Source organism: Phalacrocorax aristotelis, chromosome Z (genome assembly GCF_949628215.1).
Source record: "Phalacrocorax aristotelis chromosome Z, bGulAri2.1, whole genome shotgun sequence".
NCBI lineage: Eukaryota > Metazoa > Chordata > Aves > Suliformes > Phalacrocoracidae > Phalacrocorax > Phalacrocorax aristotelis.
Window position 1 is genome coordinate 32,075,468 of NC_134311.1, and position 21,986 is coordinate 32,097,453.

At 37.7% G+C, this 21,986-nt stretch overlaps 1 protein-coding gene and 1 long non-coding RNA gene across 2 annotated transcripts in view; one reads left to right on the forward strand and one right to left on the reverse strand.

The window, feature by feature from the left end:
- Positions 1-20,382, forward strand: part of CHSY3 (chondroitin sulfate synthase 3) — a 176,980-nt gene extending 156,598 nt beyond the window's left edge. The window contains exon 3 of the mRNA XM_075078530.1: positions 12,397-20,382. Within this exon, the coding sequence (XP_074934631.1) occupies positions 12,397-13,962 (1,566 nt within the window). The 3' untranslated portion in view covers positions 13,963-20,382. The remainder of the gene's footprint in view (positions 1-12,396) is intronic.
- Positions 1-21,986, reverse strand: part of LOC142050689 (uncharacterized) — a 655,132-nt gene that overhangs the window by 301,094 nt on the left and 332,052 nt on the right. The gene's annotated exons all lie outside the window — the stretch shown is intronic.

The window sequence follows — 21,986 nt, forward strand, 5'->3', positions numbered from 1 at the left end:
TTCATGGCATTACTTAATGGAAGTTATGGATGCTGTTCCTCATACATTATTTCAACGTTATCTGATAGTGCTGGAATAGAAATCTGTACTTAATTGGTTATAAAAGCATTTATTGATGTTTCTGCTAACAATTAAAGGCTTCAAAAGCTTCCTTAAAGGGTATAACCAGCAGTTTTCTGAAGTGTATATGCAGTAGAATACTTCTTAAGCAGATAACTTGCAGTAGAGAACTTCTTAGGATAAAAAAAAGAAAATTGTAGTTGGTGAACAGTAGAGAAGAAAACAAGCTGCATGCCTGTGCCTCAAGAGAAATAAAATTTTAGAAGCATAATTATGGATTGTGTTGAAATACAGATAGAGTTACACGATTTTTTTCCAGCCAATCTCGTTGTTTCCTGAGGACCTGGATGACTTTTTAAACAATTTTTCTCATTTCAGTGCTGGAGTTATTTTTTTTTATTGCTAATCTGATTTGATACTATGAGTTATGAATATTTTCAGATCTGAAAACACTTTTTTTCAGATGTGCCTATATCTGAGGAGAAAATATCTCTAGAAATAATCAGGCAAGCAACAGCAAAGGCAAATGCAGCGTTCTGATATATTTCTTCTTTTGCAGATCTGTTCAGATCAGAGATCTGAACAAACTTTGTATTAAGAAATTCACCAAACTCCCTTCTGTTTGGTTCCAATCAGCAGGGGATAGCAAACTTTAACCTCCTGGCATTTCAGCCAGGGACCCGCACTGCTCTGGCTAACAGTCTCAGGCCCCTTTGAGGTTGATCTTCTGTTTAGCAACCCTTCAGTATTAAAAAAGCTGCCTTTTTCATTAACCTAGTGCTTATTTTTCATGGTCCCCTGAAACTAAACCCCCTAATTCCAGCTATTTGAGCATTCCTGGTACAGACTGATTTCCCAAGGGAAGAGCTGGGTGTAGGCAAGACTTAGGCTGCAGTGGTGTCCGGAGCACACCGTTAGTATTCACTTGTTGACATAAAGAATACATGGTTTCTGACAAAGCAAGCCCCATGAGCGGTTCCCTGTCTTCTTGTCTTTACTCTTCAGAAGCATTTTATTATCAGAGAAGAGATCTTCTGGTGCACTGCATTCTTCTGTAGGGGACAAACTATGTTTTCTGATCTAGAAATTCCTTCCAGTGTGTCTGACCTTCCCAGCTCTTGCTTCGTCATGTAAGTGAATTGGTCCTCACTTCTCCCCAGCATAGGTTGGCATCCCATCCTTGTCTTCTTGTGATGCTTTGTCTTTTGACTTTTTGTTTTGACTTTTTAAAATTACTCTTTCTTACTAACTTCTATTCTCACCTTCATGGACTTTTCAGATTTTTCTACACGGGCAGTAGTTTAACAGCTCTACTTTGACCAAGAAATAAGTATCGAGTGTATCAAGTATTAAGTGTATTAAGTGTATTAAGTATTAAGCTGAGTATTCTCATTTGCCATTTACCTGGTACATGTGCATACGTTTTTGTCAGCAAAAAAAGAAACACCGTATATTCTTCACAATATGTTATACAGCAGTCTTCATGGTATTACCTGCATGTTACTAAAATATCAGCTAGCTTTTCTAAGTTGCATGGAAGTTCAGCTGATGAGATTGCCATTGGTGTCACTTTTTGTAACTGGCCATGTACAATACTTTTTGTTGAGACTATGTATTTCATCTTCAGAAATTGTGTGGTACTCTTCCCATGGGGCCCCGATACATGATTCCAGGCCTGTATAAACTATTTAGCTTTAGACCTGTGGGGCACAATTAGGTATCTGACTAAATGGAATTGTGTCAGCTAAGCACAGGGGAATGATTATTTATTTGCTGTATCTAAATACTTTCAAGAAGTCTGCAGAATAGAACATGAACTGTAAGTAAGATAAAGGGAAAAAATAATAAATGAACAGAGGAAGTAGCATCTCTTAAAGGCTGAGTTACTCCAAAAAAATTTGAATTATGCTATATGTTTGCGTCTGCATATGTGCCAGATAACGTAGGTCCTGTATTAACAAGTTAAAAATGCTGTGAATTGTCAGTATTTCAAGTCTCTCAAAGCTTACATTTTTCTGAAAGATTTTTGGAGGATGCCAGGTGCAGATTCCCTAATACTGGTAGTACAGCAGAAATTTCTGCCACATTTCTCTTCAAGTTGTGTTTCGTAATATCAGAATTCTTATTAATATAGAATTATAGTCATAGAATAATAATAATAATTGGGTACATAGCTAGTATAGATAAATCTTCTAGTTACAGTAAAGACATTCATGTTATTTCTTTTAACATTTATGGAAAGTAAAGTGCTGTTTCCAAATAACTTTGGACTTTGGGGAGCATGGGGCTGTTCATTTTTGCTGTCTTTTGTATCAAAATGGATTCTGTAGAATCCATTACCATGAGATAAAACTGAGGGTAAAAAGCAATAAAAACCGCTTGAAAAAAATACTTCTTGTTTTCATTTTAGCCTCAAACAGTAATACTTAATACTTAATAAAGACTCCTAAAACCCAATCAAACGATGAGGAGAAACCTTTTGTGCCCCAATAATTGACTGCAGTGATACATAATAAATACCTCAGAGCATTTTCCATTTGTAGGCTATAATGATAAATATACTTGAATATTAAATGCAAACAATTGCTTTCACTTATAACTTTTCACTTAGTCAGAAACGTGACCAACTAGTGAAGCAGAGAAGATTTCTACTTCAGAGCACTTTACCTCAGCACTAAGGTCTCAGGGTTTGTAGCCCCAAAGCTTGATTTTTAATTTTTTTTCAGATTAATTAGAAGTTATAATGTCTTTTTCTCAATGTTTTCCTCAACATTTGAATTGCTGAATTACTTCAAAAGTACAGATCCTTATGACTGAATCCCTTAAGGAAGACCTTTTGAGCTCCTGCACAGCAATGTAAGATGTACATTTTCTGTAGTGGATAACAGGTTAAGTAAGGTACAGGCATGCAGATTCTTCAGTTAGATTTATTTCCCAAGGGAAGTCAGAAATATCAGGGAACACTTTGTGTCAGACTGTTGTAGTCTTACTGTTTCACTATTTTATTTTTTAAATATACAGACTTTGTCTGTAGTTGCAGAGATGCTCATCTCCCAGTAAGGAGGATTGTGCCTTGTAAAAATATCACTACTGTATAAGGATTCTTCATGAAAAAGGAGCCTCATACTGTTTATAGCTAGTGTTGTTACTGGGCTGAGGGCAGGCAGGGGGCTGTTTTCTCTTACTATATAAAATTGTTCTCTCCCACCAGATTGAGATTACCCACTCAGGGCGCTTGAAGCATAAAAGCTATAGAAACACTAAATTTTTATAATGCACCATAAAATTGAGGCACAGAAGAAAATCTCATTCTTCATTCAGCGGTAGAGGATTTCAGGCATTACACATCCATGCTGAATGGAAGTTATGAAATGTATCTTAAATTTGTGAAATACCTCTTATTAATTAACTCTGCACCTGTCATGCTGTATATCTAGAAAACATTGAATTTATTTTCTTGACCTCGATCACAGCAAGTTATTTAACATCTTGGCATGATACCATTTTATGGTACTACTCGTTGATCCTAGAACAATCGTCATAGCATTTGTAGTCTGAAGATAGACATTCAGTATGTAAAGAAATTTATTTTCTGAATTATTTATACAGATACAACTGTAGGATTTTAAACAGCTTCAAGTTCTCTGAGCTCTATACAAAGCTATTAAAAGGACATCCGTTTTTAAGAGAACTCCAACCAGAAAGAATTGATTGAGAATGAACGTTAACTGTCAGCAAGCTCAGAGAAGAAAAAAAACATTTAGTGAAAGTCAACACCTCTGGCACAGTTCTTCCAGATCTGGATTTTTTTTTTAGAGCTCACTGACAAGTAGCAACCAACTATCAGGTCTCCTTTCTCCCAGAGGTATAACAGTTTACTCAGAAACCAAGGCAGCAATCTCTTAAATCTTCCGGCAGGGTACCAGCTACCAAATATTGGGCACCTTTCTTTACTGCAGAAAAAAATAAGAATCCCGATTTCTGGGAGAGCTTCCAGGCAAAGTACCTGAGGCACAGCCACTACCAATGAATGAGGGGCAGAGCCCCGGGGAAGGGTGGTTGTACCAGGAGCTGCAGAAGCCTTTGCAGCATGGCAGGAACTTGGGCGAGATCCAGTTCGGCAGTATGGCCCTGAGGGTGTGGGCGCGCAGTTTGGCTTGCACGAGGGTGGATTGGTCCTTCACCTGGCTGGGGGGAGCTGAAGAACAGTTTTATCATTTGGAAAAGTTTTAAGTATGGACCTATTGCCAAAGCAAGTGTGCGTGTCCTGCCAAGATCTTCAAAACCATATAAAGTACATGCACGCTTGGGGCTGTCACCTGGATGCGATAGCAGGCAATACTACTGTGATAAATTACCACCTTCAGTAATGAGACAAATGAATGGCAAAACTACAGATGGATTTACCTGCTGGACTACAAGTCTATGCAGTTAGTGCTGAGGAGGGCATGTTCAGGTCCCAGGACTCATCTTGTAAACATGTAGCTGGTCCCAGTGCACTTGCTGGTGTCTCACTGTGTTAACTCTATGAGAATGTGGATGTGCTTTCCTCTCCTGACCTCCCTCAATGATGTGAGGACGTAGGAGCAACTACAAGTCTGAACATCACTGAATTACACAAAGCTTAAGCTGTGATAGGAAAACTAGTTATACCTTCTCTTTTTTTATCCAGAATAGGGAATGAGTCAGATCTTCAGCATCATCAAAAATCCTGAGCTAGCCTATTCCCTTTCACATGCCAACGGAAAGAAGACTGGCAGTGAGGGGGAAGTTGTTGTCCACTGTCACTGTTGCACCGTTACCAGTATGTAAATTCTTTACCCCTTCCCCATTACCCATGGTGCTGCTACTCTGAAGGCTGGTTTGTGCCAAAGAAGCAGGTAAGTGACACCAGGCAGACCAAACCTGAGCAAGCTGAAAGGGTGACAGTCTAGTTTCCTTAAACCTTCTGAAATGCAGCCTTTTCTCCTGCATTTTCCACTTGGATAATGCAGAGGGTAATAGAAAACATTTTGCTGCTTTCTTGCATGTATGCTGCTGTACTTGTATGTCATGCTGCTTAATTTGCCTATTTATAGGTTAAATTACAAAGGTTCAAATATTTACTATTCTTTTTCTAACCTATGCTTATTTTGCCTGTACAGATTTGTTGGATTTTATTACATTGTGCGCTTGGTGAAGTATCCCTATAGCAGGAGGGTAGAATCATGCACAAAACAGCATGACTTCATACATCCTTTTGTATTGTCTGTCCTACACTGCAGGAAAACTTTGGGATTTGGAGTGGAGTTTTTTTAGTTTACAGCTATAAAGAGATGTGATGTCAAAAAAGTCTACTAATATTAACAGAGAACCACTGTTTCATAAGCACTTTATTTTAGCTTTCCTTGATATCACCTGGCTTACAGTATGCTGAGCTGATTTCCGTCCGATGGTTTGACTACTGTGAGAGGTGGAGCGAAAATGGTCCAAAAGAGTTTGCTATTAACCTTTATTTATTAGTCTCATTAAGGTGAGGACTAGCAGAAGAGTTATAAATAATTAATGCACAGTTCTACTTTTAAAAGAAATTACCTCTTTTCTATTTTGATCACTCCATATCATATCTAGATAATCTGCAAATAAGAAGTTAGATTCCTTGCTATTGAGTGAGTGGTCCTAATGCTGAAGAAACTATTAATTGAATTTGTGGTGTGCGCTTGTAATTTTTCTGCTTACTAACCCCTACATACCAGAGCTGAAATCAGTACATCAGGTTTTGTTCATCTGGGGGAATATGTCAGCAGGAAGACTGTTGATTCTGGTGCTTAAGTTGCATAATATGTCTGTTAATGATGTGTGAAACAGAATAGTATTCAGTGCTTTCTTCTGTTGCTGTGTTGGCTTAAACTTAGTTCTCTAGGAAGAATTAGCAGATATGCCTTTCCTTATGCAGCAAGATACAACTCTCTAATACGTAGGATTTTCCTATCACTCGTAGATTAGAATGACACTCCAGTTTTCCCTGTTGTTTCTGGGTGCGTCATATGCTAAAGTGATGGGCATAATGTAAAGATGGCAGCAGGTTTTAATCCCTTACAAAAATTTGGACAGTGAAGCATGAGTCCTTGTTCTGTTTTTGTGGCAAAATGCTTCACAACATTGTTCCTCAGATGCATTATAAACTACAAGCAAACGGTTGTGTTATAAAGCTATTACATCACTGGTCATAATTTTTACAGATATAAAGCTCGTTTGTTAGGCATTACACTAAGTGGAAATCTAAGGAACTGCTGTTGGCTAAGGACTGTGAATAGAAAGAGGATGTTAGGTATTTTCAATGTAATGTCTTCTGTTTGTAGGAAGGTTGGCTGCTGGCAGTTAATAAGATGTAATTAATTCTTACTAGAAGCCAGTCACTGCATCGAGAAGAATTGAATGGATCTCTCAAGTCATTGATTCCCCTAGTCACAAGCAATCTAGTTTTTTATAACCTGATTAATTTGTATGCATTCCTTGTAATCTAAACCCTTCTTCTGACAGCTAGAAATTTTCCTTTAATTTCCTGCCCAAGTAAAGCTGAGGCTACTTTGCTTTCATTATCTTTCTCTTATTTACTTAAGGTATTTAGAGACAATATGATTCTTATCCTTCATTGTGTAAGGTTAAACAAGCCAAATAACATTAACCTCTTCTCATACAATAGTTTCTGGTCTTGATAAATCTCTTTTGCATTGATTTGGTCCCATGCATTTGGTCAAAGTACAGGTTCAGAATTGTGTGAAGTTGTCTGCTATGTCTTTCAGAAATACTTTGGCTGAGGCAACACAAAATCTTGTTTTCCTTTTCTGTGGAGGTTCACACTGATGTTTCATAATCTCTCCATGTCACCTTACTGTCTGCTAATATTCTTACATCAGTTATTTCGAGTTTAAAAAATCAGCTTTCCTAAGATATTTAGTCACCTACCTCTTAAAACCACGGGTGTAGGATTATGTGTGTTGTGTTATTATAACAACTGCAATGTTGCTTCTCCAAGTTCTTTAGCTCTTCTTGTGGGGTGTCTTATCCTTGTCTCTTCATGATGTCCTCGTCTTTCTGTCATGAGCAGCATCCCAGGTTTTGTGCCCGTGTCACTAGGTATGATATTGTTTCTCAGAAGCTTCTGTAATTAATTCCCTCCAAACTGACAGTTCCCTATTTAAACATAGCTGGTTATTGCTTCTCTGTTATATAGTTCATATGCGTTTCATAATTCCAGTCTTAATCCTTATCCTCTCCAGGCTGACCGTTCTTCTCATAGCACCACACCAAATGACTTGCTGAAATCTGTTTTCTTGTCCAGCAACTTACGATCACCCATAGCTTAGTGTTGCATTTCAGTACATGTTATTGAGAACATCCTAATGTGCCCATAGTTACCTGAATTTTTTTTCCCCTCATCCTTTGATTAAGGTACTCATCTTGCTGCTGTTCAACCAAACAGTATCATCTAAATCACAGTAGATTTTACATGTGTTCTTCATATGAATTAAATGCCCCCTGAAGTCAGTGGAAATAGTGAATAAATCTTTATTTTTAGAAGAGCTAAACTCTAGAAAGCAGGGCGAAGAAAGACCAGGAGTAGTTCCTGTTAATCTTATTTTAGATAAAACAGTCAACAGTTTAGTACAGCTGTAGATTTAGGAAGAGCTAGGGTGGGTGGAGGATTAAGTTCCATGTCTTCTCTGTAAAATGGGAGAAATTGTTCTTAAACAATGCTCAGAGAAATATTGTGTTAATTTAAGAAGCACCATTTGTACTCAATCTTTTAATATGTTATAGTCTTGCAATAATAAAGTAGGTTGGTTTGGGCTTTTGTGTATATATAATAAGAACTTCCCTTTTTATTATATCAGTAAATCACGGAGGTTACGATGATTTCAGAGCTTGCAATGCAAATTACATTGTGCTTACGTATTAGCTATTGTATTTCTCTGCCATGATAATAAAGCATTGCCTTTATTCTAATTTGTTTCTTCTCCGGTTTTTTTTTATCCTTGGTTGCAGTTCAGAGTTCCTCAGAGCACAATTAGGTTATTCACATTTCTTGCCAACTCTAGTTTCAGCTGGTGTGAAAATAAGCAAGCAGAAGTCCTTGCTAACTCTTGCATTAGTTGTGCTGTAAGAATTGTTCAGAAGACAGCAATCTCTTCAGGAAACTCACAAAATCATGCAATATGAAAAAATAAAATGTTGTGCCTCCATGTATTATATTGAACAAAGACAACTTCTCCCATTCTCTGCTTTCAGTGAATGTAAAGTGATTGTATCGTGTCAGACTAAACGTTCATTTGACAAAATATGCTCTCTCTGCAGTAACCAGCAGAAGAAGTCAAGGCAGGGGTGTAAGACAATATTGTGATATAACCTCAGCTGGGGCTCCAGGAGTCTGCAGTACAGCAGTGTTGTGGAGAAAGTGTACCTTTGTGTTTAACGTAACAATGATGGAAGACTCCCACTAAGCTGTTGTCTCAGCCTTTGAAGCCATACCTAATTTTACCATCAGCAGCTTGCTGTGCCAGTAAGTTCTGTGGTTGAGCTACATAAGTATTTCCTTTTCTGTTTGAATCTTGAGAGCATCATTGTATGTGTCTTAGTTCTCTATGTGAGAAGAGACAGTGTCTAGTCCTATCCACTTCCATTATGGTGCTACTGACCTTTATAGATCTTGGGGTTGGCCCTAGTCATCTGTTCATCTAGCAATCCACATGTGTGATCATCTGGTGGCCTTGATGCGTACCTTTCTGCTCATATGTTATCGATTTCAGATGGGACATCATTACATTGACAAGGTACCCGCCCACAGCCTTCAAGATTTCAGGTGTGCTGTGGACACAACCGTATAATGATGTTTCTGATTCACTCTAGACTTGTCCTCATGCAATTTGCTTTTCCTTTCATCACTATTGGACACTGACGTGACATTTGCACAGAATTGCCCACTGGGTAACTCGGTTCTCTTTCCAGAGTGCTAGCAGCTTGCACACAGTCTGACATTCTTCAGGTAAGATTAGGATTGCCTTCTTCACATGTGCTTTGCACTTATCTAAACAAAATTTAATTTGCCATTTTATTACTTAGTCATTCAAAATCATGAGAACTTTTGCAGGCAGGTTTACTTTTACAGTGCTGCATAATTTTGATTTATATTCAGGAAATCTTTCACCCCCCAAATCACCTGTTTCCAGATCACTTATGACTGCATTGGCCAATTCAGGCCCTTGCACAGATCTGTCCCCCAGGAAGCTTAATCATCTTTCCCTTTGCCTACTAGGCTTGACCACCTTGCTTAGAAATTTCAAAGCAAGGTTAGGATCACAATTAATTGCTTTCATCTAGATGTTAATAATTCAAGTTGTAAAAAGACATTTTTGTCATGCAAAATTGAAAACAAATTTCTGTGTGGCACCTGGTATCTTTAGGAAGAGTTTATTATTTCAGTGTCAGTTTTGTTCTGAACTGTTTTCTCTGTATTGAGATCTGTTAAAAGTGTTCAGTAACATAATTTAAACTGGATTAATACAGTTTTGTATATGTGTGGTAATATTGTATTACTGAGTTGGTTCAAACTTTTTGCATTGCTACTGCTAATCTGTTGTTGATTATCAAAAGCAAAATCATTAGTATAATGGAGTACATCCTCTCACTATGATTTCAGTGGAGCATAACTAATAAACCAAAGCATCTGAAATTGGAATGTAATAAAAATGTGGTATTTATGTTAATAGAATATTCCTGTTAAATGAGTGTTGCTAATGAATCTGCTGTGAAGCTGAGCTTGTAATAAGTCAAGGGTTACAGAAGAATTTGCACAATAGGAGGACAGCATTTAGTTTTACAGTGATAGGTTGTCATCTGTTAAAAGTCTTTTGGATAAAATAAATTATAGTACTTTAAATAAAACTTAGTGAGAAAATTCAGGTACCATAAGTGAAATACGTTAATGGTAGTTAATGATTATTGCAGTTATACTCAAATACCATTCTTCATTGTGGATGAAGAAAAACTAACGTGACTATGATTAGAAGATTTAGGAAGATTTAGGAATGATGATACCATTCAGCAACCAAACAGCTTCCCACTCTTTCTTTTGTTTTCAACATTATACATTTTCTTTATTTTTTTTAGAAGGGGATTTTAGTGTGAAATTCTAAATGTGGAAATAATGGGTTCAAGTTTTTCCAGAAGAAGTGGAGAATACAAAAGCACAGTCACCTTGCAGAGCACACAGTAGACTCTTTAAATAAAAAAGGCCAGGAAGGGAGTGTGAATTCTAACTGGAGAGATGGAAACCTCACCTGATCATTAGATCTTTTTTTCATTATTCAAAATGTAAATTATAGAGGGAGAAGGGCGAATTATTCTTTCAAAAAGCAACTATCCTCACCCATCCCTTTCCCAGGCACTTTCCCCTGGTTCAGTCTCTAATATGCCTGTCCCACCAGTGTCCCTCTCTTGTCCTCAAGGCAGCCATATTTTGAGTTTGCCAGCACTGCTGGTTAAACGCCAACTCAGTACCAATGCTGTTGGTTCCTGTTCTCTGTGATAGCAAGAAGATCACCCAAACCCTCTTGTCCTTGCTTCATCTCATCTCATGTGACAAACAAAATACCACCTCCTAAGACAGAACAAATGTGGTCTGACAGCTTTACATAGGGGTTCTGTGAATAAGGAGTATTTGAGTCATTTTGTAACTATGTATGTTTTTTCATTCTCACTCTCACTTTAGTATAACAGACATATTGGGTTTTTTAAAGCCAAATTTAAGGTAGCTTAAGGTAGTTCTCAGAATTAGGCTGTTGCTTTTCTCCATGTTATATGGCCTCAGAAATGCTAACCTGACTAATACGTTTGCTCAAGCAGAGACATTTGGGGTCTGAAGAGGGTAGGAGAGAGATTCCAGAAATATCATATCAAAATTCTGTTTTTCTAAGTATGAAAAAGTGTATTTCTCACACGTGCTAATGGATTTTAAATAATTGTCATGGTTCTTAGCTTTGTTAGGAGTTATTTTACATTTATTGCCCTATGTTTAATATTACTTCTAGTAGCAAAACCTCTGTTTAGAAAGAATTGCAGTAAAATGAGCTGTGTTTTGAGTCTGAGACATTGTGTCATCAGACCTCACCTCTCTTGATTTCCTCAGTGTATAAAAGACAAACTTCAGTACTCATCTCAAAGTCTGATTATAGCTCAAGCTTACACCACTTCCTTGAACAACATTTTCTATCTAATTAGCACATTTTCCTTATGTGTTAATTACAGACCAGTCCATTTGCAGCTGAAAAAGATCTTGGGAAATAATTTGGTTTCTCTGGAGTTAGCTTAGAAAAGAGCAGTGGGTCTTAAATTATGTTGAAATTTTACTCCTCCATGTTACTTCTCATTTAAGAATAAATACTCATCACATTAAATTAATAATGAGCTACGTTTTCTTTTAGGGAGGAAACTGAGTCAGAGAAAGTTTTATGATTTGCTTTATGGTTTAGCTGTTTGCAGAGAAAGGTATAAAGGCCAGATACTTTAAATTGTAAATCTGTGCTTCAGACAAAATATATCTCTTCACTATTTAGAAGATACTACAATTACTAATTTTACAGAAGTAGAATGTCTTTTCTTGCCACAGAAATACATTGGAAATTACTCAGGGTGAGGTATACTAGCATGATATATTGCTTAATTGATGTACTCTATTATATGTACCCTGCCAACGCACATATTGCAATGGTTGTATTTCAGTCATTGAATTCTTTGTCCACATGGAAAAAAATAGTTTTGTTAAATGAAGTACATTCAGTTTTTGAATGTTAAGTAGCACTGTCCATCTGAGTATATCTATAGGAAATACAAGCAGCTTTGTGCTCCATAGACATAAATCCAAGGTCCTGTTAAAAAACATAATCAGTGTTGCTAATATTTCAGTAAGGATCTGTGCTAATAAGGGTTTAGATGTAGGTGGAGACTTAGTGTGCTTCATGCATAGCAGCATACAGCCTGCACCTAGGAACTCAGAAATATTATCTGCAGACCTTTGGTTAAGTGTTTCTTTTATTTTTGCAGCTAGATGAAGTAAAAATAAACCCAAGATATCAGCCCCTCTGATTAGTTAGAGGGCAATATTTGCTTACTGTGGACAGTCCTGAAACCGAGACCAAACCAGTGTAAATAGTTCCTACAGAATACTGTAAAGTTCTGTGCCTAAAAATAGCCGTGATCTATAAGAATTGTTAATGATTAACAGTACCAACATGGGTCACTTTATGGGTAGAGGCACTTCCTCTTAAAGTCTTTTATTTTTTCTCTCTCTCTTTCTAGATGCAGCAATTGTTCCATGAAAATTATGAACACAACCGCAAGGGTTACATTCAGGATCTTCACAACAGCAAGATTCATACAGCCATAACACTTCATCCAAACAAAAGACCAGCCTACCAATACAGGCTGCACAATTACATACTGAGTCGCAAAATTTCCGAACTGCGCTATCGGACCATCCAGCTCCATAGAGAAAGTGCCCTGATGAGCAAGCTCAGTAACAGTGAAGTAAATAAAGAAGATCAACAACTGGGAGTGATGCCATCTTTCAATCACTTCCAGCCACGTGAAAGGGATGAAGTCATTGAGTGGGAGTTCCTGACAGGAAAATTTCTTTACTCGATGGTGGAGAACCAGCCACCCCGGCAAAGCCTGAGCACTGTCCTGCGGGCTGCACTGGATGACACCGTGATGCAAGTCATGGAAATGATAAATGAGAACTCTAGATCTAGAGGAAGGCTCATTGATTTCAAGGAAATACAGTATGGCTACCGCAGGGTGGACCCTCTGCATGGAGTGGAGTATATCCTGGATTTACTACTTCTGTACAAAAGGCACAAAGGAAGGAAAGTTACGGTTCCAGTGAGGCGGCATGCTTACCTTCAGCAATTGTTTAGCAAACCCTTCTTCAAAGAAGCAGAGGAGCTGGATGTAAGAAGCCTGCTGGAAGATACCAACACTGACACTCAATCTTTCTCTTTTCTTTCAAGTTCTTTAAAGATTTTTTCCTCATCATTCCAAGGCACCAAAGACACGGGGGGACGCAGTAACAAGAAAATACATATTCTTGTCCCTCTTACAGGAAGATTTGACATTTTCTCAAGATTTATGGATAACTTTGAGAAGACTTGTCTAATTCCCAGGCAGAATGTAAAGTTGGCAATAATTCTCTTCAGTTCTGAGTCAGGCCAAGACACCAGAAAGCACATAGAGCTAATAAAAGAATACAGCATTAAGTATCCTAAGGCAGATATGACCCTGATTCCAATGTCAGGAAAGTTTTCTAGAGGTTTAGGTCTTGAAATGGCTTCATCTCAATTTGACAATGGCACTTTGCTGCTCTTCTGTGATGTTGACCTGATATTCACACCAGACTTCCTCCAGCGTTGCAGAGATAACACTATTCAGGGAGAACAGGTTTACTACCCTATCATCTTTAGCCAGTATGATCCAAAAGTTATATATGGAGGCAATCCTCCAGCTGACAGTAGTTTCGTTTTCACAAAAAGAACTGGATTTTGGAGAGAGTATGGGTTTGGAATTACCTGTATTTACAAAAGCGATCTACTTACTGCTGGTGGGTTTGATACCTCAATTCAAGGCTGGGGACTTGAGGATGTAGACCTCTTTACAAAAGTGATAACATCTGGCTTGAAGGCTTTCAGAAGTCAAGAAGTGGGAGTTGTCCATATTTTTCATCCAGTTCAGTGTGACCCCAGTTTAGATCCGAAACAATATAAAATGTGCTTAGGGTCCAAAGCAAGTACTTTTGCCTCTACCATGCAGCTTGCTGAACTCTGGCTACAGAAACATTTGGGTGTCAGGTACAATCAAACTCTCTCCTGACATTGCAGCCTACTTGGCCTTTTTAGGGGAGTTTACCTCATTATTGTTATTATTATTTGATTTTGCTGGTGTAGTTTTAAACTCCCTCCTCGTTGTCTTCCAAAGACTGTTGACCTCAAGTGAGATGAGTCTGCTGTTCACTGATGTTCCTTATACCTACTGAACTGGTGAGGTGAATTTCTTCATATTCCCTTTATTTGAAATTCAGTCAATTCACGGCAATCATATGATCCCATGGAGCACATCCATCAAAAGAGACTGCATCAGAAGAATGTTCTCTTTCAGCTTTTGGATGCGGTATCATCTTTGTTGCATTTCTCAGATTTGATGTGATACAAATATTTACTGGTGAAGGTACCACAAAAGTGCTTTATGCTTCTTCTGGGGATGGAACTCTATAAGATAAACTTGAGTTTTATAATTTATATGAGGACTTGTATGTATAAACGCTACTTTTCTTCATCTTTAGAATTTTTAAAGTAAATGAATAACTATGATTGTACGTTTATTTTTAAAAAAAAAAAAAACAAAAACAAAAACAGAAAAGCTGAGGAGCTACTTGCAAATACACTGGTACTGGCTACCAAGGTCCTTAAATGTCCTATTATAGTAAAAAACTCCTCACTGTTGTTCACTCTAAGTGTAAATGAACTTTATTTTCACAAGGAAAAGGATTTAATCAAATGCTTCTGTACACTTTAGAAGATTTGTGAACCAACGTCCTTCATTTGCAGGCAAGAAGAAACTATGACTTAACATGGTCATTTATGACAAAGTGCAGGCATACAGTATTCTTTCTTTGAAACACATAGTATAAGTTGCTGTTTCTCTTTTTAGAATGAGTCTATAATACATAATTTTCTTTTACATTCCTTTCATAAAGCTGCACTTGATACAGAGTGTTAGAAGGTAAAGGTGTATCCTTTTTTTTTTTTACATTTTCGATGAATATTGGTACTCAGTAGAAATTTGTTGTTAAAATAATTGTAGAATAATTATTTAAGTTTCAGAATTTACTATTGCTGGTCAAAGTTCTTTGCCAATATATTTATATTAATGGAGGTTGTAAGACTGTGTTAAGGTTTATCTCTCTGGACAGCCTGAAGTTGTCATATTGTGGATTCACAGAGTAAAGTATCTAAAATGATACCAACATAAGAAATAATAAAATAGAATTCTGTATTGTAGAGAAATGTTTATATAGGGATATATATGTGTGTGTGCGTGCGTGTGTGTATATCCCTATATATATAGATATATACAGAGAGTAATTTCAAAATTTGTTCCTCTTTTCAGTTCAGGCAGTGATTTGTTGCAATCATTATTTTTGCAACATTCTTGAAACATTTCATATTATACTGTGGTAAGAGCTCAAAGGCATCCAAGAAAACATCAGAATTCAGCAAAACTTAAATTAATACAGTGGGTACCTCTAATAACCTCAGTACCCTTGATTTCAAACTACATTTCAAAGAGACCTGGGCCAGAAAAAGCATGCAATTATTGAGTTTAAGTTTGAAATTTTTTAGCTGTAAGAGACTCCTTTGTTGCCTTTCAAAAAACAACTAAAAGATTGGAATTCATTGACACATCTATTTGTATGAAAATATCCTGATAAATTTCCTAAGGCACAAGGAAAGTGTGTAGATCAGTTAATGTTTCTCATCTGTGGTTCTCTGTTCTGGATTTACCATGCAAGGAAAAACGCATCCCTGCAAAGGAGTGAGTAAATTCAGAATTAAAGGACTGGCCGTAGCTTTCTGTATGCTTTGAAAAAGGCTCTCCCCATTGCCTTGGAGAAGGTAGTAATTGTGGTAGATGGGAACAGATAGATGATAATTCATGCTTGACTGCCCTCCCCAAGGAGAGCTGCTGGCTTGTTATTCTCCTGGAGGCTCTTGCCTTCCTAGTATTTTTAGCTCAAATGTCTGAAGAAAGTGAAATGCAGTATTACTTATGAAATAATTCTTGGAAACCACTCTAAATTGAGTGTAAAGGTCATGCTTTGTTCAGTCAGAGATCCAAGAACAAGGAACATACAATTTATTTGATCAGTCTTGACTAACTGATGCAACTCAGATTGTAAATACCAAAAACTGAATGCCTGTTGATAAATGTCTGTGATGATTTCATAAACATGAAAAAAAGAATGAGTTACAAGGACATCTAAGGAAATCATTGTCCGCTGGGATATGTTCCAGTCCTTAATTCAATTACTTAACTTAGTGGCCAGAAAGTATTTGCTCAGCTCAAAGTAAAATAGTAGATTAGAACAAGAAATGAAACCAATCATTCAGTGGGGATAAAGATGTATACAGAGGGCTTGCAGGATCAGGTCCTACATGATATAAGCAAAATGCTAGTATTTACCAGTACAAATATTTATTTAGTGTCTGACTGATTCATTTGTTTATATGATGAATTACTTTGTTAAAAACCTGATTATAAATGTTTATTATGAAATACTGCATTGTCTTTTGAAATAACTATCCTGAGATAACTTGAGAACTTGTGTTAGTTTGTTTAAGGAATAATATGCCTTCTAAGGAGATAATATTAAAACAAAAAAAAGCACAAAAGTGTTAGAGTAATGTTATGGATGTATAGATTAAGATGGGAATGTCTGTGCTAATCAACTGTTTGCTTGTCTAGTCTGAGTCATAATCTTGATTGTAAAATGAAATTTCTCTGTGTATGTTGTCCCTTTATAAATGCGTAACTAATGAATTCACAGTAGAACGTAATGACCAGTTTTTCCCAAACCTCCTTACCCTGGGAATAGCTTCCATATTTTGATTGCTGGGAAGTGCGTTGTGAACTGCTCACACTTTGGCTTTTCAGATACTGCCGTTCTTAAAAAAAAATCTCTGCAATCCCCACGCAGAAACCTCAGAAATCCCCACGCCACCCCCATCCTGACATGTTTTTCCATTCACAGTACTTAATTTAACAGAGCATTTGCATCTTCTTGATGAAGGCAAAACATCAGGTTGGGCTTCCTAAGACTTGCTGAGTGTACTGTGCATCAGGGTACTGGTTCTCAAGCTGGAGAAAGGCAGAGGGCCAGGGGGACACATAAGACTCACCTGTGGGAGTCAGCACCTTCTGCCCAAGTCACCTCCTTGCAACCACCAGCACTGCCAGATGCCTCTCCTTGGAGCTGCAAATAGGCAGAGCAAGCCAGCACAGAAGAGCTGCACTGGTTACCACCAGCTGCTTTTGGGAAGCAAAAGGGCCATTTTAATCAGGGCTTGGGAGGAATGACAGGAGGATGCTGAACTGAAGTTTCATTGGGTTGGGGTGTCAGGGTATCTCCTGCAGATTCTGTGTCTCCCTGTCTAGGGAGGAAAGGTGTCCCAGGTGGAAAGAGTCTGGCCCCACACCTCTTCCCTCTTTCTTCTCAAGGAGCATTGTGAAGGAAGGGGCTGAACCAGCAGTGCTTCCACTCAGTGGGGCTAGTGGGCCTGGACCATGCACTTGGAGTCTTACCATGTCATGGGACATGCAGGGAGAAAGGTGCCAAGCGGTATTCCTAAAAAGCAGTGCAGAGAGAGGCACCTTCTGCACTCACCAAAGACCGTAATGATGTGCACAAAAGTGCCTTTTGGAGCCTTTGTACCAGTGTGTGCTTAACAGTGCCTCAAGATTCTTGCAACAATTATGATGCTGGTAAAATGGCTCATCTCTGATCACTGTGGATCCTGAGGAACTGTGGAGACTTCCAAGGAGCATGAATTAACAACCACTTTCTTTAAATAGAGCAAATAAGCAATTTAAACTTCTGCTGGTTTCTTAAGAAGTAATTCTAGTGATTAGTTAAGACATAGTTTGCCACACAGATGATTTTGCTCCAAAGAACAATCCTAGCTTTAAGATATAAACAAAACACATGTGCAGTCTACATCTGATTTCTTGCAACTTGAAATCAGTTAGGATTTTTGGAAAAAAATATGGACTAAGAATTGGTGAGCTGCCGTCTAGAGGAAAGTTTTGTATTTCTGCTCTATTTTTAAAAAAGAATCAGATGAGAAGGAAACAAAAAATGCCTGTAGTAGATACACACAAAAATCAGCCATGATGTGTGGATAGCAGTGATGATTATGGTCTAAACTGCCGCACAATGAGATGTTTCACAGAAGTCTAACTATTTACAATAACTGAATATCACTGAAGGTTATGCTCTGTCATAAGTCTGTAAGTAACATACAAAGTTAAGTCAGTCCATTTTTAATTCATTAATTTCTTAGAATAATTTTCTTCACATTTTCTTCTGTCAGCATTTATTCACTTGATTAATGAGCTAGCTTTTCATGACTCACTCTCTCTTCCTATTTTTCTTTTCCATTTGCCGTATATATTTCTTCAGTATTTGAAACGTTTTGAGCTAGCATGATATTTCTGTTATGGTTTTATGATGTCACTGCCATATAAAACTGCTGAACTAGAGTATTTTGCTGAATGAGTTTCCAGTCCTGCTTCAGATTGTTTCCATTTGTTCGTCACTCTAAGTTAAAAGTGTTCTGAATATTATTACTTCATCCCTTCCTCTGGTTTCCTGCGTACTGGAATCCTACCAAGGCAATGAAATGCAAAATCTTTCCAATACTTAAGTCTAGGAAAATGAACAGAATCTGGGGATTTTCATCATCTCTTTTTTTTGTTTGTTTGGGATTTTTTTTTTCTTCAGATCTTTTATTTGGAATTTCAGAAGTATATTTATCAGTTCCATAATTTTAATAAAATAAATAATGTGTATTAAGATGTAAGACAGCACATATATGGACTATGTGATACAAACTAATTTTACATCCTTATTTTCTAGGAACCTAATTATTCAACAGATGTCTGCCATTTATAGGAACTTTCAAGATATATTAAAAGGATCCTTGCTGATTGTTTATTTAGCATTAGTGGAAAGCTTAATCATGTAGGTAGAGATCAAAAGATACACTATATACTGTAGGCTGATGGGTTTTGTTTCTTTTGTAGCGCTGGTGGGAAGATGTCCTCAGGTCTGCATAGGATGCCTGCAGTGTGGTAGTGTTCTTCACAAGTCAGCCATATCTAGCAATGATTTTAAGTGACTGCAAAGCTACGGGCATAGTATCCAGCTTAATGCAGCAGGCAAGACTTGCTGGACTTGCCTAAACATGTGAGAGACTGATCCTTAGATTCAGAGGGACTGTGGTGTGGCATAATCAGATGGTAGGTACATAGGTCAAATACACCTGCTGCCACAACTTCTGGACACACCCACTGAAGACATTCATATAAAAAGGAGACCCCAGCAATGCAATGGGCTCTGTGAAGATATTCCTAAGAGAGATGTATGCTAGCTAATGTAGGTGCCAAATACTTTTACTCAGAGCAGGTAAATTGCCTTTAGGTGATTTCATCGGGGGGAAGAAAAAAGCAATAGAGAGAATAAAGTGAATGATGAAAAAAAATGCTTGTGCTTGAGATCATGAACATTTTTATTATTGGTTATTTGGGGAGCCTTCATGACTTGCTCTCGCCCTTGCTTAGGGTAATATGGAGCAATATGCTGAGTTTATTTTCCACATTTGTCCATATGCTGCTGACTAAAGAAAAGATAAACTCACTAATGCTTTGAAAAGGGTAATTGAACCATGACTGACCAGAGAGAGAATTACTGTGCATAGTTAACTTCAAAATCAAAGCTTAGATCTGCTCCCAGGTAAGGACAATTCTCTTAGCCGGCTGTCGTGGGCAGACATAGGAAGTAGAAGCCTGAATTTGTACAAAGCGCATGGTACCCAGTGATCCACCTTCACGCTTCTAGTGTGTGACTGCTGGGAAGAGGCACAAAGTCCAAACACAGTGCTGCCAGCAGTTGAAGAATAGAAGTTAGGAATGCAGGTAAGTGAGGAATGCAGAAAAAGTGTTTCATGGGTGACAGGATGGATAGGAATGATGTAAATCTAGAGAGGTGTGTGTGTATCTTTCTTATGTTAGGAGAGTGGAACACAAAACTTGTTTTAAAGTAGAACTCATCTTTCCTTTCTTCCTGAAAGCTTTGTGTTCCACTTGTACGTGCAGTGACAACTGCTGAAACCATGTGTAAGAATACCAAAACTGTAGACCTTTCACACCTGGTTTGTTCTGACCAGCATGCCCAAGTTCACTGCAGTGGTAGTTTAACTGGCAATTATGGCTTCTTCCTGTTCTGTTTTAAGACGTGGCACACTTTATTTAACTGGGAGCGAGATCTTTGACACCTTTGTTCTGTTTGTGCCTAAGATGCTCTAGTCTTTCCATTGTAACTTCATATGTTGTACTGTTATGTGGTACATCAATGCTTTAAATGAAAAAGGGTTTCTTTAAGCAAAGGCTTCTGGACAGTAGTGTACAGCTGCAAGCAAAGCTACATGGTTGAAATAAAGTATGTTCACCTATGGTCTTTTATTTGCTGCATTGATGCGATGGTTTTTCTTGATGAGAAGTCCAGAATGAATATGAGTTATGACTGAATATTTTCTGTTGGCAAAGCTGAGCAAATTTATTTAAATAACTGGGTCCAAATGATGAGCCATGCACCCAGCATGTGCTGATACTGAAAAATATCCAGACCCTATAGGTGCTTTTAACAAAACAAGTTATAAGAAGACATCTCTCATAAAAGTGAATGAGAAATGTTATATTTCCCACTCCAGAACTGCTGACAGCAGCAGATTTGTATTGCATGAAGAATTATATCAGTCATAACTTCTTCCATGACCAACAGGTATTTAAGGGAAGGACACAAGGGCAGATCCCTAGATCTTGCCCTCATATATGAAAGAGACCAGAGAGATCAAGATTTGTCCTAGAGCACCCTTGGTGAGAGCCTGCTCTGAGAAAAACATGGAGCTAAGCAAAGAAAGGAGCATGTAAGAAACCAGAGAGAATATTCCCTTTCTTCTTTTTCTTTATGTTTGACATCTTGCTGTGCTCCACAGGGAGCTACCATGTCTGCCTGGATTCAGCTCAGCACCAGGTGGGGAAGCCCATTCATTAAGCCTCCTGGAAAGAAAGCATAAATGCTGTCTATGTGACAGGAGCAGATACTGCTGGGCAATAGGAAGGAAAGTGCATGGGAAATCATATAAGGAGCCAAGAAGATGGATTTTTTTTTTTCCTTGTGAAGTAGAAATTCAGTCTGTGGGTAAACAATTTCACTAGCCTTGATATGTAAGAGTAAGAGCCTTACAAGAGAGGGAGAAATCAGAGGACATAGATTTGAAAGAAAGAAGATACAGGCACAGTGCAGAACTTAATTAAAGTAGACATTAAAGTAGGTGGGAGAAAAAACAGCACAATAGAAGGAAAGAAACTGCAGGAAGAAAAGAAGAACTTAGAAAGGTTTAATAAAAAAAACCTGAAGGACTAGCATAAATGTAACCATTAAGCATTGGTTACAGAATGCTTTGCAGTGCTGTTTGGGTGACATGTTAAGGGAAACATGTTATGGGAAATATTTCTGCAGCACTGCACCTCACAGCTTTACCTGGGGGTGGCTTAAGCAGCAAATGCCAAACTAATATTAAAATATTCCTATTTTTATTGTGCTAACAGTAACAGATGCAGTGTTACTGGGATTTCCTTTTTCTGAACAGAGTAAACAAAATGAGGAAGCTGTCTTTAGTACTAACAGTTGAAGCTCAGTGGTAGAGAAATGGCAACACCAGTGCTACGGTACATCTTTGGAAAAAGAAATCCTTGTTATTAATTTTAATAATTGTAGATTTTAATGTCCTCAAATTACAAACAGCTGGCACTTGGAGGGAGTTTCTGCAGTCTCGTCCCATCTTCCTTTCCCTTCCTATTCCACTTTCAGTTTCGAGATTCTGCTGTACTTAGGATACTGATGACAAACTTAGAGGACTAAGGAAATCTATCTCCTTTTTAGTATCACCATAGCAAGGAACCAAATTTTGTACAAATTTGTACAAAATTGTGTACAAATTTTGTTGTGGGCTTATGCATTAAACCCCAAATTATATATTCCAGGTAAAATTATTTTT